Genomic DNA, 16,184 nt, shown 5'->3' on the forward strand with positions numbered 1-16,184 from the left:
TATATATATATCTTCACAAGTAAGTAGGTTTGTTCAATGATTAATTGATGATCACATTATTGGAGATTTGCTCTCTCCCATTCAACAGATTTTTTAATATTTTGAAGTTCGTTAACTCTACAAGCTTTAGGAGTGCACAGTTGGTTTTTTCTTCTCTCAATCACAGCAAGATTGAAACAATCCATGTTGAGATTGGATGAAGTGTGCCCTTGTCCTTCCAACTCATCATCATAAGTCACGAACTACATTTTGTTTTTTACCAGTGAGCGATAAAGGTATCAAGTGAAGTCGTGTAAACAACGCTTTATCTTTGTCAAGATAGACAAACAAGTAATGTGTGCGGAACAACTCAACGACACTGTCCATCCATGATCTACTTCTCTCTACATATCAATTATCTTGAGGAAGGCATAATCAAGATGCGGAGCCTCAAAGTTATCATTTGAGTTGAGTTGTCAAACTCATTATCCATTAAGCAATAGTGTCATCAACAATTTGACAACCCAAGTCTCAGCTAAAAGATAGAGTCATGGCTCTAATGATTGAGACCAGGTCATTAGGTTCACATAGATATAAAGAGCTCCTCTCCATCGGGCCGAAACAATCCATATATCCTATCCTATCCTATATTTGGTGTAACCCCTTATTTTATCCGTTTTATGTAAACAATCTAAAGATCTACTCCTTCAACAATCAAAGCCTACAAGTGAACTTGTACCATTGATGGGGGTGGATAGTTGGATGGGTTGTGCAGTTCAATTCAATTTGAAGATGTTGCAAATGTAGTAGTGTGTTTGATTGAATGAAGGATGGTTGGATCGACCACAATGTATCCACATCAATCACATCAACATCAATAACAACATCAATCAACTCACTCACTCCTACGTGATAGTCTCTATCAAACGATCATACGATCTATATATCAACGATGAAGTCACCATCAACAACAACAGAAGAAAGAAGGCCCAAGACTAGCGGTGACGACAACGAATCAATACTTTGTAGATTATTGACAAAGATAAAGACAGTTAGTAGAGGTATATTTCTTACAATCACCTTCCCTGTATTTGTATTCTTGATACTCTTTGAGAAGATATACCAAAAGACAATACTACCTCGTTGGCTTGAAATGTCCACTCACGTAAAGTACTCGCGTGATACAATAGAGTAAGTTCAATCTGTTGATTGAATGATGTAGCTACTGACGTCAACATTAGTGAACAGAATGAGATCACCAATCATGGTGATGACCTGCTGGACAAGAAGGGACAGTTGGTACATAGGGGATGGTGCAGACAACCTTTGTTGAAGTACAATCCTGATGTGTTGTCAAGGTTCAGATCGGCATTCAGATTGAAGTCTTGGAACTATTACGCTGTTGGAGGACCTACTTTCTACTTTGCAGTGGCCGCCATCGACCTTGGCTACGTCACAAACTTCCAAACATTCATCATTGAGTTTGACGATGCCAACAAGGACAACAAGCAACAGTTGTGTGAGGAGATCACATCGCCATCGTTGCTAAAGAGTCTGGGTCTGCCACGAGATAGCTGCCAACATGGCCAGCACATTGCATACTCATCCTCCAAGTTCAAACTACACTTTGACGTTGAGGGCGACAGTGGCAACACCGATCAACAACAAAAGTCAGTCATTCATCATATTCAAGTGACCAGCGCAAAGCTTGGAATTGTGGCCAATCTCCACTTTGACCTGTCGCCAAACAGAGAGTCCGTAGTGCTGAGCACGCCAATCGGCAAGGACAACTTCTTTTACAATCGCAAGACCAACCTGATCCCTGTCACTGGCTCACTACAAATCAATGGCAAGGAGTACCTGCCGCAGCAACAATCAAACAATGACAACAACGACAAGGACATCAAGGACAACAAGAACAACATGGCATTTGGAATTATGGATTGGGGAAGAGGAGTTTGGGATTACAACAGCTTCTGGATTTGGAGTACAAGCTGGGGCAAGGCGGCCGATGGTCGCGCAATTGGCTTGAACTTGGGCTCAGGCTTTGGCGACCTGTCAACTCATACAGAGAATGCAATCAATGTGGATGGAGTCATTCACAAGCTTGGCCACATCGAGTTTGAGTACGACGATAAGGACCTCATGGCGCCTTGGCGATTCGTCTGCAAGCATGGACGTTTTGGCGAGCAACCATTGACATTCACACCGATCAAGAAGAAGTGGGAGCACAACAACTTTGGTCTGGTCATGTCCAGCTTCCACCAAATCGTTGGACGTGTCACTGGCGAGCTACTCCTCGACTCTGGCGAACGTCTTGCCATCGACATTCACTCATTCACTGAGGTTCACTATGCTAGATGGTGAGTGGAGTGGATGAGGTGCAAGTACAACAACAATGAAATCAATCAAACATATTATAGTTTAGTTCAATGACTTGTCAACGAGTAATCGTTCATCTTCAAAGTACTCGACACCTGGCTCTCGTTTGTCTAGTATGAATATGGGATTGGGCCGAATCGAGCCGTAGATCAGGATGTAGGTGCCAATCAAACCGACAAACCACGAGCCAGGATAGTAGATGTCTTGAGTAGATCCCAGACAATAGTTGAATAACAGTGCTGATGTACCCAGACAGAACACGATCAGACTGACACCGATCGCTGTCAGTGATCCATATCTAAAGCGTTCAGTTCGCGCGAATATGAACAGTGCTATCGCTGGAATGATTCCGGTCATTGGTATGATCAATGACCATCCGGGGAAGGAGCAATCGTCCGGGGAGCTGGGCAGGGGTCTGGTGACGTAGGGCACGAGCTTGAAGAAGAAGAAGCAAAAGTATGTGAATACCAATGGGAGGATGCTCACCATGAAGCCGATGTGGAACTGTGTCTTGGTGCCCAGTGGCCTGCGCATGAATGAAGGCAGGATTGATCCAGTCTCTGGCAGATACTTGATGAATAGCGAGAGATGGTATACGATGACCATGGTAACAGACCATGTGACGGCAAAGTATGTTGACTGGAGAATGGATGTTATATAAAGTTGTCGCAATGATGCCGTGTCCATGTTTAGTGATGAACTCGCCCCTTCACTACTCGCTGTGTTGTTGGTACCTCCTCCACTATCACTTCCATCGCCATTGTTTGATGATCGCGCTGCTTTGTACAAAGGGAATGGGAAGTTGAAGGTGAAGTATTGCCAGCCATCAATTGCATATAATGTGGTCCAAGCGATTAACAACGTTCCAATGGAGATTGAGCAGTAGAATCCAGCCTTCATACCACTGTATCTTTTGAGATTATGTCTCAACAATGGATAGAGTGCGAATAGATTGAATGCTAATCCAATGAGGAAGTGTCGCCATTTGGAGTAGAGTACAGGTTTGATACGATCAGGTGGTACATACTCAATCACCTCATCATTCTCGAATCGATCCATATCCTGTGACATCACTACACAATTACGTGAATAAATCTCCAAGTTCAACAAGTTATAAGTTGTCCTGATCAGAATTGATACTCCAAGGCATCCAAGTGTGAACAAAATCGTCATTGGTGTCCAATATTGTGAGAATATAATGATCAGGTATACAGTGAATGGTGACTTGGGGTGGGGAGTAAGGGTCAGGGATAGTTCCAAAGTTGTATGATTGAGAGGTGGTTAGTTACCTTGAAGAATATGATTAGGAATCCAATAGCTAGTTGACCTCCATATCGGAAACGTTTGTTGATTCCTGTGGCCACGGTAAGATATGCAATGCCAAGGTAGTTGAAGATCAATCCAATCAATAGTCCTTTCCAGTAGTCATTGATAGTGCCACTTGCATCACCATTCCTTCCAATCCTATTCCACCATGCACGTAACAACAACCTGAATGTGATCAATGTACCATTCAGCAATCCAAGTCCAGCACCCAACTTTGTTAGTATACCACTGATCTCAGGGTATCTACATACTGCATGCGGGACACTATATGTATGATTGATTGGTCAGTTGAAACGTCTTTCAATCAATCATTCATCAGTTTGACTTACGATTCTTGAGCACTATAAACTGCTTTGAAGTCACATGCACCAATTTGGAAGGGACATCTTATCTTTGCTTGATCTCTGTTGTCCTCATAGGTGTAGTCTAGGTTGGTTATCCATCGATTGGATACATCCATACAAGCAGAGTCACAAGTATCACCTGGTTTCATTCCAACACATCCAATCTGAGCAATATTGATTGTAATGTTATAATCTGGAACTGGAAGATATTGAAGTGCACTAATCATTCATTCATTCAAGTAGAGTATGAGTATTAGTATGATTGATTGAATGATGACAATGAATGATTGAATGTACATACGCATCACAGTTCAACTTTAACTGTGTTTGGATGTAATTCTTGCATGATGTACTGTTTGAACAGGTATCGTTCACTGCCATGTAGACCCATGAGTTGCTGGGTGTGATCATATTGGCACATGCACAACATGATGGTAATGATCCATATTGTGGCTGTATAGTATAATATAAATATATGAATAACAATGGCAAGTAGAACAGCATAATGATGCCGGCAAACATATTTCTTGATCCATGTTTCACTTCCTTGTATTTTGGATTGAGGTCGCAATCCTCCAAGAACTCCACAGCTCTATCCATGGATCTCTAATTATTACTTCTTGTTAATTAATATTGTTAACAATACAATGTCAATTTAGTAACATTGATCATCGTCTGTGATTGATCATTCAGTGAGTGATCAAGAGTGTGTGATTGATCAGAAGTGTGTGAGTTGAAAGGGTGTGATGACAGGCACACACCACAACATCCAATTGGCGGGTCTGGCGGATGATGGTTACTGTTTTACTCATGAGTTTATTGAATAGGATATAAGGTGGAATGATGGAATGGATGGTTGGATAGTATTGTCGTTATGTTTGGCGGTGATGATGAATGATGAGTGGACAACTGGACAGACAACCAACTCACTTCTTCTGCTGCTGTTGCTGTTGCATCTTCTCGAGCTGCTTCTGCGCATCCTGTCTGACAGAGTTGGATGAGGCTGGCAGTGGTGCTGTGAGGGATGCCTTGAGGTCCTTGGCACCTCCGGGTCCTTTGCTCGTCCTGTCCTTGGAGATCAAGCTCGTGAAGAAGTTTGCCAACACTGCCTTCTCGGCTGGTGGTGTGCTGCTTGGTGGTGTCGTGCTTCCACTGTTCCTCAGAGGACTGGATGAGCCTGACTCAACCACCTTCTGCTCTCCAACCATACTATTGCTGCTGTTGCCCGCATTGTTGGCAGTGTCCTTCGATGGCTCAGATGGTTCATTCTCTACATTATTCTTTATCTTTGCCAGGAATTCCTAATATATATGATTGATCAGTCAGTCGTCCAGTCCAAGTTGGAGTGAGTGTGTTATATCTTACCTGGTCATCGTCTGCGATCACGTTGGCATTCTGGTTCATCTCTCTTCGCTTTATAATACTTGGCTTTTTTACAACATTCTCGTAGAGCTCCTCGACGTCTTTGCACACCTTTTGGTTCTCAAAGTCCATGGTGATCTTGGCCAGTGAGTCCCAACCTGCTGGGACAAAGAGCTGGTCCTTCTCCAAGAGTTGTGTACGTGACTTTAGCTCGTATCCAAACAACATATTCTCTATATACTCTAATGCTACATCACAGTTTATGTCCTTCCTGGCTGATGTATAAATCAGTCCTGCTCCATCTATGAATGAGTGATTTAGTGATTGAGTGTTGGTGAGTGATTGAGGGAGGCCTCGCGTGGACCTCATGGCTCCTTGGATACATACACCTTATACATATCCTTCTGAGGTATTGTTGGATATAATCAAACAGGTCGTCCTTATAATCGAAATCCTTTTCTAACATTACAACAGAGTCACTCTATGTTTGATTGTGATTGATTGATTGATCAGTGAATGACTCCTCATACCTCACACCTCGAACATGTACATGACTTACCTTGCAGCAAACGACCAGTACTGGTACGCCAAGGTTGTGGCTGAGTATATCCTCGCCTAGTGGTGGAAGTACGCTGATGTCTTCGATGGGTGCGTGCACAACCTTTCTCTTCTTCTTCTTCTGTGCGTTCGTCAGTGGTGCAGCCGCACTGTTCTGTGGAGGCTCAACATACTGATGCCACTTGATCATCAGCTTGTCGTCCAGTCCCTTCATAAGTTGCTTCTGTGACGATCCTATCGACTTTATATGTGACTCTACAATGCCCAGCCATTTCTGTAAGGTGAGGAGGTACGCGCGTGTATGTGAGCAAATGAATGTGATTGATCAATCGATTGATTGATCATGAACGATCAGCACGAACATACCTTGAGTGAGTCGACGATGTTCCATGGCTGTGAAAAGTCCAGTGTGATGACGATCATTGAGTGTGCAATGTTGTCTGGTGTGAGAGCAAACTTGAGCAGGTCATGATGCGCAGTCTCTCCCTCTAGAGTCCAAAAGTTGGTTCGTCCAATAGGCTCCTCGCTGTTCTCCTCCTCATACACATCACAGAACGTATAGCTCAGTGCAATGCCACGCAACTGCTCCACATCAGACACTGGTTGGAACTTTGCCAACAATGACGTGCCACCAGAGTTTGGATCGCCTGTGTATCATTAAGGTTAATGTCGAGTGTCGCTCATTCATTCATTCATTCAATCATTCAATCACTTACCCAACATAATGACATTCTTTGTCTCAAAGTAGTTCGCCTTGTTTGATGACTCCTTCAGTATCTGTCCCCAAATATCCTCCTCTTCATTTGTCGAACCATTGGTCGTTGGCTCTTTGCTCATTTTGTATGTTTGTTTGTTTGTTGTGATCTATCTATATATATCCTATCGATTATGACTTTATATATTATATGTCAATCCTACTATATACTATATATATATCGTTTATAAACTACAACTATTATTACAACAACAATACTACTACTTGTGAAACAGATTCATGAAGTTGAAAGGACTGTGCGTGGTGAATGATCAGAGAGGGAATCTTCACAAAAAATCAATAATTGTTATGAGAATGCATTATTGTTGACAAGAGTGTCGTGGGGTTCAACACTTGGCGCGTCTGTGGGAGGTCTGGCGAATCAAATCCAAAGCTTAGACGATGATGACTTCAATGAATGCATGAAAGAGGAAGACGAAAGAAACAAAAGGAGGAGCAGTAGTAGTAGGTAGTCCTTTGAGATTGATTGGGTGTTGGCTGCTGGATTTAAAGTGTATTCAGAATTTATTTAGCTGGGGTGGGGCGCTTTAGTTGGCTGGGGCGGCCTTCTTGGCGGCAGCACGCTGGATGCGGGCAGCATTGTTGGCGGTCTTTCTGAGACGGTGGAGACGACCGAGGGCAGCAGCACGGAGCTCTGGGGCGTAGCCAGAGGCGGTGGAACGGACAGCCTTGGCGGAGGATCTGTAGTTGTTGGACAACTGGACCTTGCCGAAAGCGGTGGCTGGGTTGGCGGCCTTCTTGGTGCGCTTGGCAGACAAGACGATGGCACCCTTGGCGTTGGTGGAGACGTCAATGACCTTGCGTCTGGCCAAACCAGAGTACTTGATCGAGTGTCTGTTGCGGAGGTTGCCTGGCTCGGACGAGAAAGAAACACCACATCTGGTGATCTTGTAGGCGTTGGTTGGGGCGATGACGTTCCAAATGAGCTCTGTTGACATTCTGTTTGTTTGTTATATTAGGAGAAGTAATGTTTGTTAGCCATTTCATTCTTTAGTCTTATGCTATGTCGCTGATCTCAATGCTAATGCTATCTGTTGTTCATTTGTTGTTGTTATTGATGATGCTGTTGTTGTTGCTCGCTGCTGAAGTTGAATGAATGAATGAAACAAAGAATGTGTCTCTGTTATGTGTTGTACTATCTGCTGTGATTGAATCGCAATCATTCACCCATTTGATCATCATCGTTCGTTTTGTTGTATATGTACAATCTTGACATTGACATGATTATGTGATTTATCCAAGTCGTCATATCATATTGTTGATATTGTTGATATTGTTGTAGTTTGAATGATTGATTGATTGTTGTTGTTTATCGCGAACAGTAGTAGCAGTAGCATGTTGACAGACAGACATGTTGTTGATGATGTAATAATATACACACTCTTTAAATCCTTTGTATGTGTGATCCTGACTTGTGAGAGAAAACCAAAGTACTTAGACTTAGCGACAATGTTATTCGCTGAGCCAAGTCGTCACATTCACTCACACAACTCAACACAAATTCAAAATTAAATAAATAAAAATTGAAAAGCATCCCCACACAGACTGATTCATTCATTTACAAACGATTTACGTAATTGTGTAACAATACTCTTGAAGTCTTCAGGTGAGTTGTCCAAACTGACTCTGACTTTGCAATGGACCAATCTAGTTATAGTCATTCAATGATCAACATGGGTTACTCACTCAATCAATCAAACTCTGGAATGATTCCAATCACTCACTCACTAACTCAATTAATCAATCAACCAGTCATACCATATTTGAAGTCAACACATGACTCATACTCCATGTATAATATGACAATCAATCAGATGAATAATACAAATTATAGTAGTAGACATGTCCATTGTGTTGTTGGCCCTCAATGGAGGATCAAGGTGGCATGTGTTGTTCAATCGTGGAGGACTGTGTGTCATAAGGGAGAGGGATGAAGATCATTGATAACAAATAACTGTATGATGCAAGATTTATGTCATTGGCGTCGAGGTGGACACTGGTTGTTGCAAAAGTGACTTGGAGAGCGAGGCAAATGGATTGGATGTAGCAGGTGATTCCAGTTGAGTACGTAGAGATGGTTTGGATGGTGTTGATTTCATTGTTTCATCTTCATTGTTGTTGTCTGTTGTCGTTGTAGTCGTAGTTGTGGTAGTAGTCTCTATTTCATCTTCAGCTTGTACTGCCTTGAATCTCTTCATTGGCAGATTGGTTATAACCTTCATATTTCCATCCCACTCTGTCAGCCACTTGACTGCTGCTACTCTTGATATATCAGGTACGACTATTATTCATTGCAACTCATTCATTAGTATGATTGATTGAATGATTGATTGATTGATCACATCGATGAGTATGTATACATACGGTAACCCTCCTTATTGAACTGCAACGTCTCATTATCCTTGAGTGATTGCAACAAGTCGGTCGTGTTTGATCTGTTAACCTTGCGCTTAATATCCTCTAGATCCAACAACTGATCATCATTCCTCTGAATATATTCCTCAATGAATCCTGCAATCTCTCTTGCTGAGTATACTCTCTTTGGTTGTTCTTCTATCTTTGACTTGAACCACATCACCTTGTGATCTGTTGTAGGTCAATGATTGATTGAATGAGCGAGGTGAGTATGAGGTAGACGATGGATATATGCCAGTGCGAGATAGACATACACAATACAGTCTGTTCCTTGTTCTTTGCAGAGACTTGCTTGACCTTCTTTACAACTCTGAAGCCCTCTCTTGTGACTCTCTTTGCCTTTCTTGACAATGGATGCAGTGTCTTCTTCTTATTAAAGTCGCTCATGTTATATAATGTATGTAGTTATTATTACAATGTGATCGTGATGAAGATTTAACGTTATTGTTAGTGTCTTTTTGTTTATTCGTTCGTTTTTCCTCAACAACTCAACCAAAAAGTGTTTGAAACTCAAATTGGAAGTTCGATTTATTCTTGGAAAAGATTGGATTCAAGTTTCGCGCCAACTTTATCAAAATCTTCAACCAAACATAACTTCACATTCATTTATCTCTCTATTATAATAATAACATACATATACACATATCAATCAATCAATCAAACAATCTTTATATCATGGCAGAGCAACAAGGAAATTTAGAGAAAGTAGCACATGCACCAATTCCATGTGTCCCAATGACTATATTGCAGTATCATAACTTGGAGCAAAGGAAGACTGGTGCTGGAGAGTTTGTAGGTCTGTTCATGAACGAAACATCAGAGAAAAAGGTGGAGTTGATAGAGGTTGTTGGTTTCATCCTCACAGAGAACCCTCAGTACAAAGAGAATACATCCACCAAGAGTGACGCCACACATCGCAGTGTCACCTTGCAAATATCAGATGGTACCGACCGTCTCTTTGCCTACTTCACAGACTCTCTCGAGATGGAGTATCCATTCAAGTATGTTATTGTCCAGAGCATGCTCTTTGTTCCTTGCTCTTGCTCACTCACTGACTCATTCACTCAATCAAACAATCAAACAAACATTGCATTGTAGGCCCAATCATTACTATCACTTTATTGGAAGAGTTAGACCACCTACAACCTTTGACAAGGAGGGAAAGATGATAGAGAGCCGATCGGCTATATATGTGCAGAGCTTCCGCGAGATCACAGACTTCAATGAGATCACCTACCACTTCTCCAGATGTATGACTAACTTCCTTCGCAGCAACTTCCCTGCTTTGGTGATGGATGAGATTCGCCTCATCTGCCAAAACAAGACGATCAACAACAAGACCATGCGCCTTCTCGAACAAGGAAATCACTCAAGGGAGGATATTGAGTAAGTATTAGTATGCTCGCGAGTGACTAATCTCTATCACTCCAAACTGACTCTCTCTCTCTTTGTCTAACCTTGGACATGTACCTTTATTTCCAAATCATAACAGAACCAATCTAAACAATATTTGCCAAATCGTCAACAACTTTGTTCATGTCGATGGAGAATACAAACTCGTTTTAGAGTAAAGGTGTTCGTACATACCACCGTGACACCAATGTACTTGTTTGTCTAATGTTAATACGTCTGCAGCTGTTTATTCAAAAGAGTAGAGAGAGAGAGGATAGGTTTGGGAGGGTAGCAGTCCGCAAATGTAGGCGAGACAGTAAGAGGGAGAGAGATGTAGAGAGAGAGCTTGCTGAATGAGGCATGAGGGGGGGGATTGAGGTGATACTACTACTTTAAACCAAATCCCTCGGCATTGTTAAGGGCTTTGATTAGACGTTCTTCGAGCTTCTCTTTGGTTGGGTAGCATGGCAGGATGAGCGCATTGAAGCAGGTGTGAGCGGATGGCAAACGATCACTATCGATTTGTTTGTGGATTGAGAAGTGCATCTTGGACAGTCCACCATAGGGCACTCGATCGCAGCCAGTCGAGAATGACAAGAACTTCTTCTTCATCTCGTTGGATAATCCATGTATTGTCTCCCAGAAGTATCTAATTGATTGATTGATAGGACAATGATTGTTAGAGATTGATCCACAACCATTATGGGTTAGTGGGAGATAGACCACAACAACATACTTTATGGTCTGATCTTGGTTCGTGTAGCCACCTTCGTAGATGACAACCTTCTCCAGTTCGGTAAAGTCCAAGTCCTCAACTCCACATATCAAGTCTTCCAGTTCTTGTGGTCTTAGTAGACGAAGGAATGGAGAGTCGCACACCAGTTGGAAACCTTTGTAAAACTCTACCCATTGCTTTGATATGGATATGTTGAGCAGGTAGTTTGTGTACAATGTCAGATACTCCTCTTTGTTCGAATTGTCGACCAGGATGTTGTCGCCACCTGGCTTGAGCTCGTGCACCTTTGTCTCGCCAAAGTTGTCATAGGTCACCGAGAAGTATGTTGACCATTGTGAGACATCATCGGTAGTGTCTCGCATCTTGATCATCGACCTATAGATCTCCTGTGATTGTGATTGTGATTGTTGTTTGTGAGTATGAATGATCACTGTGTGGCGATTGTCGTCTGGCTCCAACATACCGGCTCCACTGACTCCACGTCGTCAATGTCCACAGGATATCCAAGCAGCTTCTTGTAGACTACCAAGGGGAAGTGGACGTCCAAGATGATTGAGTTGTACAGTGCCAGGCCAAGTATCTACATTGGATGATGATCCAATATATATATTATGTTAGGTTGGCGTTGATCAGTCAACCAGACTACATTGGTTGGCGAGCCAGTCAAAGACCAAACTTACGATTCCAATCAGTTCAAACTCTAGCTTGTCCAATGAGTTGGTGTTGAACCACCATGTCCTTAGCCTCTCATTATATATGAACATTCCAAACTCTGGATCGAATATCTTGCGCACCACAATCTGGAAGAACTCCTTCTGGACGCCACCTTGATCGATACCCTCCTCACCTTTAAACTTGATCTTTAGTTCCTTCTTCATGTCATACTTGTGGTTTTGAATCTAGAGTCATCGTTGGTTAAGTTTGTGTCAGCATATCATTGTGATTGATTGAATGGATTGTCAGCCATCCATCCACTTGTCCTGTCTTACATTGTTCAATGCGTCGTGTATAATATTATCTCTGCGGACTTGGAATACCAAATACTCTGGCTGAGGTAGTGTAGTGAGTGATGATGTTAGTGTCGTGTTGTTCAACTCCAGTCCATCATATATAACATACCAGATCCTGCTGTATCGTATACTCCACTTGTAGATAGGTGCTCTTTACAAATGTATTCAAAATGAATGGATACTTGGTATAAGAGAAGCTACATTCATTGATTGATAGAGGTAGAGTTAGTTATATGTTGTCAGTCAATCAGCATCAATCAATATGTACCCTGTGTCGGCGGTATAGTTCATGATGTCCACTCTTAGGTTCAGGTTGTTGTTGACCATGTCATTGTAGAAATCCCTATAGTCGACGTATTTCTTCTTGATGTTGATGTTGTCTGATCGATGTGGATGATGGATGGTGGATGTGATCGATGGATAGATGGATGGAATGATGTAATGGATAATGAGCAATCAATTAGTGATGAATGAATGGATGGACCAAATGTGAGCAACTATAGTTTGCATGCATACCCAGAAGCTGCATGAATGCACATGCGCCAATGATTGGTTTGTCAGTGTTGAGCTCCAGCTTCTCATCAGATGTCAACAATCGCACAGATATGAACTGCTGGAAGTTGGTCAATGTTTGAGTGAAGTGATCCTTTGAGAATCTGTCAAGTGTCCAATCACATGGCGATGAATGAATGTTTGGAATGGAAGATGTTAGCATGATTGATTGATCAATTGATCGTTTGAGTATTCCAGTGTTCATTCTTACGTTGATAGCCACTCCCCAAACACAGACAGCAGTGAAGGTATCAGTTGGTATATTCCAATGCAGAGATTCTCAAACATCCTGATGTGATCAATATCGTTGATGAATGGGTTCTGGATGGATGGCGTGATTGATTGAGAGTGAGATAGGTTAGTAACATTGTTGGATGGATACATGTGACAATGACAATGATAATGACATACCGATAGGAGAAGTACAAATGATATCAATGAGGTTGGTGTAGTGAATGAAGAAGAGTTGAACCTGAGGTATGCACTAAGATCGCTAAGTGAGTCCAACAATGCTTTGGTGACATCATCACGATTCTGAATCATATGATTGATTGAGTGAGTCAGTGAGTGAGTGAGTGATGTCTGGCAGTCTATCTGTCTGTTTAGTGGACTTACCAGTGACATAATGATGTCAAAGATTTCCCTGGTGTCCTTCAGGTTCAGTCCTTTAAAGTAATCAAAGGTGTCGTTTGCCTGCCTCTGTTGTTGATAGAGTGGATGAGTAAGTGGATGGTGCATTGTCGATGGCTTGAGAGAGAATGACATACGATAGGATTGTTGTTTGCTATCTCTTCTACCTGGGAGGGAAGTGAGAAGTGCTCCTTGATGGACACAATGATGAAGGTGTATGCCTGTTTCTGTTGGCATCGTTTAAGATATACTAATATGGACTCCTCATTCTTCCTAAAGATCAAACTCTCCTTATCCTTCAGATATGAGCACAAGAACTTCTCCTTGAACGTCTTTGCATATTCTATTGCCTTTACAGCTGATAAGTTGGCATCCTCCTCTGGTTTGTTACATACTTTGAGTTGGTTAGTGAGTGAGTTGGAGTGATTGATCGATTGAATGAGGACCAACAACATACATGGATTGTGAATACAATATAGTGAATGACTCTTTAGAGACTCCTTGCATCCTCTTGTCAACTGTGTAAAGTATCTTTTGTTACATTATTTAGTTAGTATTCATTCAATCATTCATTCAATCATTCATTCAATCAATCAATTATAACATACTGTGTGATATAGGATCTAAAGAGACTCTGTTCATTGTTAGTGTCGTTGGTCGTAGCCATGACTGTGTCCTCTCCTTGTTGTGACATTTGGTGTTGTGTTTGATATATCCTATCAATAGTATATATCCAAACTATCTCTCTATTTAATAAATATCTGTCTGTATATTATATCTATCTGTATATTATTATGTATCTGTATATTATATATCTGTAATTATGTATGTTTCCAATAATGTAGTTATTAACTTTGAACTTACACTTTGGTGTTATTACCTTCAATTGAGTCTTGTTCAAGGGTGGGTGAAAGGTCGCGTCCACTTTCGTTCTCACTTACTCCCCACTCTCTCCATTCCCTCACTCGCTCAATCTAGTTTGACAACTTGTAATTACCTCAACATTGTGTAGAGATACATACATGTAATATCTATCTTCGATGCATTATTATAACAAAGTAATACAGCGGCATGTAGAAGGAAGAGGAAGATACTTGGTTGCCTCAAAGGATATAGTACGAGGCGAAATAGTGCTCTATGAACAACCATTTGCTCATACAATCAACTATAGAGATGCTCTAGCAAGACAACTATGTCATCGTTGTCTGAGACAACTATGTACATCATCACAAGCATCACAATTGGATGGATGTAACACTTGTCAAACGACATATTACTGCTCAATTGAATGTCGTGAATTGGATACACCGATGCACTCAATCGAATGTCAACAATATCAACGTTTGGCATCGACTTCAATGTTTGACAATGATTGCAAATCAATGTTGAAGCTCTGTCTACGTGTGCTGGTTATGAGACACCTGGCGCCAACATCAGAGTCATTCGATAATGTCTTACAACTGTGCGACAATCGTCACCAATTCTCTGCGAGTCGCATGGCTGACCTTGGCAAAGTGGCGCGATTCCTCGAGAAAGGACTGAACATGGGCACGGCAGCAACAAAGACAGAGGTACTGCGTGGACTTACTCAGATGGACCTTGTCAGACTGATGTGCGTATTGGAGTGCAACACTCACGAGATTGGATTGACATTGGAGCCATACAAGTACAGCTCGGTTGGCTCAGCATTATACATCATGGCGTCATACTTTAATCATTCATGTCAACCGAATGTGTGTCGAGTGAATCGTGAAGGTGATGGTGGCGCACTCTCGATGATTGCCCTGGCCGATATACCAGCGGGCACCGAGCTCTCTTACAACTACATCCAACTCTCATTGTCCAATGAAGAGCGCAAGACAAAGCTGTTCGACTCGTACTTCTTCAATTGCGTCTGTCCAGGATGTGCTGTGGTCAGCAGCGGTAGTGCCGGCAGCACCAAGTCGTCCAAAGGCAGGAGATCGGCCAAGGGTGGCGAGCCAGTCCAGAGTAAGTCGCAACAGGCATACCTCAAGCGATACCTTTGTGATCGAGATGGATGCAATGGTGTTCGAATTTCCAACGGTCCATCATCGTCATGCAGCATGGACCAGGGCAAACCTACTCAAGTCTGTAACATATGTCTGCCAGTTTCCCAATGGCCCATTGGCATTGTTCGTTGGGAAGACCAGTGATTGATTGATTGATGGTAATCAATCCAACTTCCGGAAGTTACCTGTACATTCACACACTCGCGGGCCAAAGGTCGGCATCCACCTAACCTATTTGAAGGACACAGTCCCTCGGGTGACGTCTGCTCACCTTTTTTGCAAATAAAAATCTTGGTGTGTGGTCCTCCTTGATCTTGGAGTGTGGGGAGCCTTCATTCATTCTCATGCTCAGGGGGTCTGATTTGCCTCGTGGATGCAATGGTGTGTGCCGCATGGGAGGGCAGATCTTTCATCCTAACTTTCTGTGCTGTTGCCATCGAGAGGGTGGTGCATACCTAACTGTATTATTGTGTTGTATGTGTGTGATTGTTTGATTGATTGAGTGTGATTGATCATTCACAATCATTAATTGACATCCTTTCACATTCACCTTGTTGTTGTAGAAGTAGTAGTAGTAGCTGTGAGGACTCAACAACATACCCCAGTATATTACATATATTTACAGATACACAAAAACATACAGATACACATACTAAAGAGATAAAGAGATATAACGAGGAGTAAATGAAAGCT

The 16,184-nt window shown here is 42.1% G+C and overlaps 8 protein-coding genes across 8 annotated transcripts; 3 read left to right on the top strand and 5 right to left on the bottom strand.

Moving 5' to 3' along the window:
• Positions 1-1,132: 1,132 nt before the first annotated feature.
• SAMD00019534_066620 (hypothetical protein) lies at positions 1,133-2,346 on the top strand (the record flags this gene model as incomplete). Its single annotated transcript, XM_012897774.1, has 2 exons — positions 1,133-1,170; positions 1,221-2,346. 2 exons carry the CDS (start codon positions 1,133-1,135, stop codon positions 2,344-2,346), a joined length of 1,164 nt encoding a protein of 387 aa, XP_012753228.1.
• A 57-nt stretch (positions 2,347-2,403) lies between these two features.
• On the bottom strand, positions 2,404-4,553 carry SAMD00019534_066630 (hypothetical protein; the record flags this gene model as incomplete). Its single annotated transcript, XM_012897775.1, has 4 exons — positions 2,404-3,585; positions 3,651-3,951; positions 4,017-4,250; positions 4,333-4,553. The coding sequence occupies 4 exons, from the start codon at positions 4,551-4,553 to the stop codon at positions 2,404-2,406; spliced, it is 1,938 nt and encodes a 645-aa protein (XP_012753229.1).
• Positions 4,554-4,957: 404 nt separating this feature from the next.
• Positions 4,958-6,788, bottom strand: SAMD00019534_066640 (hypothetical protein; the record flags this gene model as incomplete). The annotated part of the gene is made up of 6 exons (XM_012897776.1): positions 4,958-5,332; positions 5,397-5,695; positions 5,781-5,874; positions 5,953-6,225; positions 6,318-6,598; positions 6,668-6,788. 6 exons carry the CDS (start codon positions 6,786-6,788, stop codon positions 4,958-4,960), a joined length of 1,443 nt encoding a protein of 480 aa, XP_012753230.1.
• A 465-nt stretch (positions 6,789-7,253) lies between these two features.
• Positions 7,254-7,664, bottom strand: SAMD00019534_066650 (hypothetical protein; the record flags this gene model as incomplete). Its single annotated transcript, XM_012897777.1, has 1 exon — positions 7,254-7,664. The coding sequence occupies one exon, from the start codon at positions 7,662-7,664 to the stop codon at positions 7,254-7,256; it is 411 nt and encodes a 136-aa protein (XP_012753231.1).
• A 1,032-nt stretch (positions 7,665-8,696) lies between these two features.
• SAMD00019534_066660 (hypothetical protein) lies at positions 8,697-9,528 on the bottom strand (the record flags this gene model as incomplete). Its single annotated transcript, XM_012897778.1, has 3 exons — positions 8,697-9,007; positions 9,091-9,312; positions 9,396-9,528. The coding sequence occupies 3 exons, from the start codon at positions 9,526-9,528 to the stop codon at positions 8,697-8,699; spliced, it is 666 nt and encodes a 221-aa protein (XP_012753232.1).
• Positions 9,529-9,816: 288 nt separating this feature from the next.
• Positions 9,817-10,531, top strand: SAMD00019534_066670 (hypothetical protein; the record flags this gene model as incomplete). Its single annotated transcript, XM_012897779.1, has 2 exons — positions 9,817-10,142; positions 10,240-10,531. 2 exons carry the CDS (start codon positions 9,817-9,819, stop codon positions 10,529-10,531), a joined length of 618 nt encoding a protein of 205 aa, XP_012753233.1.
• Positions 10,532-10,920: 389 nt separating this feature from the next.
• SAMD00019534_066680 (hypothetical protein) lies at positions 10,921-14,155 on the bottom strand (the record flags this gene model as incomplete). Its single annotated transcript, XM_012897780.1, has 14 exons — positions 10,921-11,182; positions 11,270-11,655; positions 11,733-11,849; positions 11,950-12,168; positions 12,259-12,318; positions 12,389-12,476; positions 12,548-12,659; positions 12,796-12,935; positions 13,043-13,152; positions 13,243-13,365; positions 13,447-13,530; positions 13,599-13,855; positions 13,919-13,992; positions 14,070-14,155. The coding sequence occupies 14 exons, from the start codon at positions 14,153-14,155 to the stop codon at positions 10,921-10,923; spliced, it is 2,118 nt and encodes a 705-aa protein (XP_012753234.1).
• Positions 14,156-14,501: 346 nt separating this feature from the next.
• Positions 14,502-15,632, top strand: SAMD00019534_066690 (hypothetical protein; the record flags this gene model as incomplete). Its single annotated transcript, XM_012897781.1, has 1 exon — positions 14,502-15,632. A coding segment is annotated over one exon (1,131 nt), but the record flags the coding sequence as incomplete, so codon positions are not given.
• Positions 15,633-16,184: the final 552 nt, after the last annotated feature.

Source organism: Acytostelium subglobosum, assembly GCF_000787575.1.
Source record: "Acytostelium subglobosum LB1 DNA, scaffold: scaffold13, whole genome shotgun sequence".
Lineage (NCBI taxonomy): Eukaryota > Evosea > Eumycetozoa > Acytosteliales > Acytosteliaceae > Acytostelium > Acytostelium subglobosum.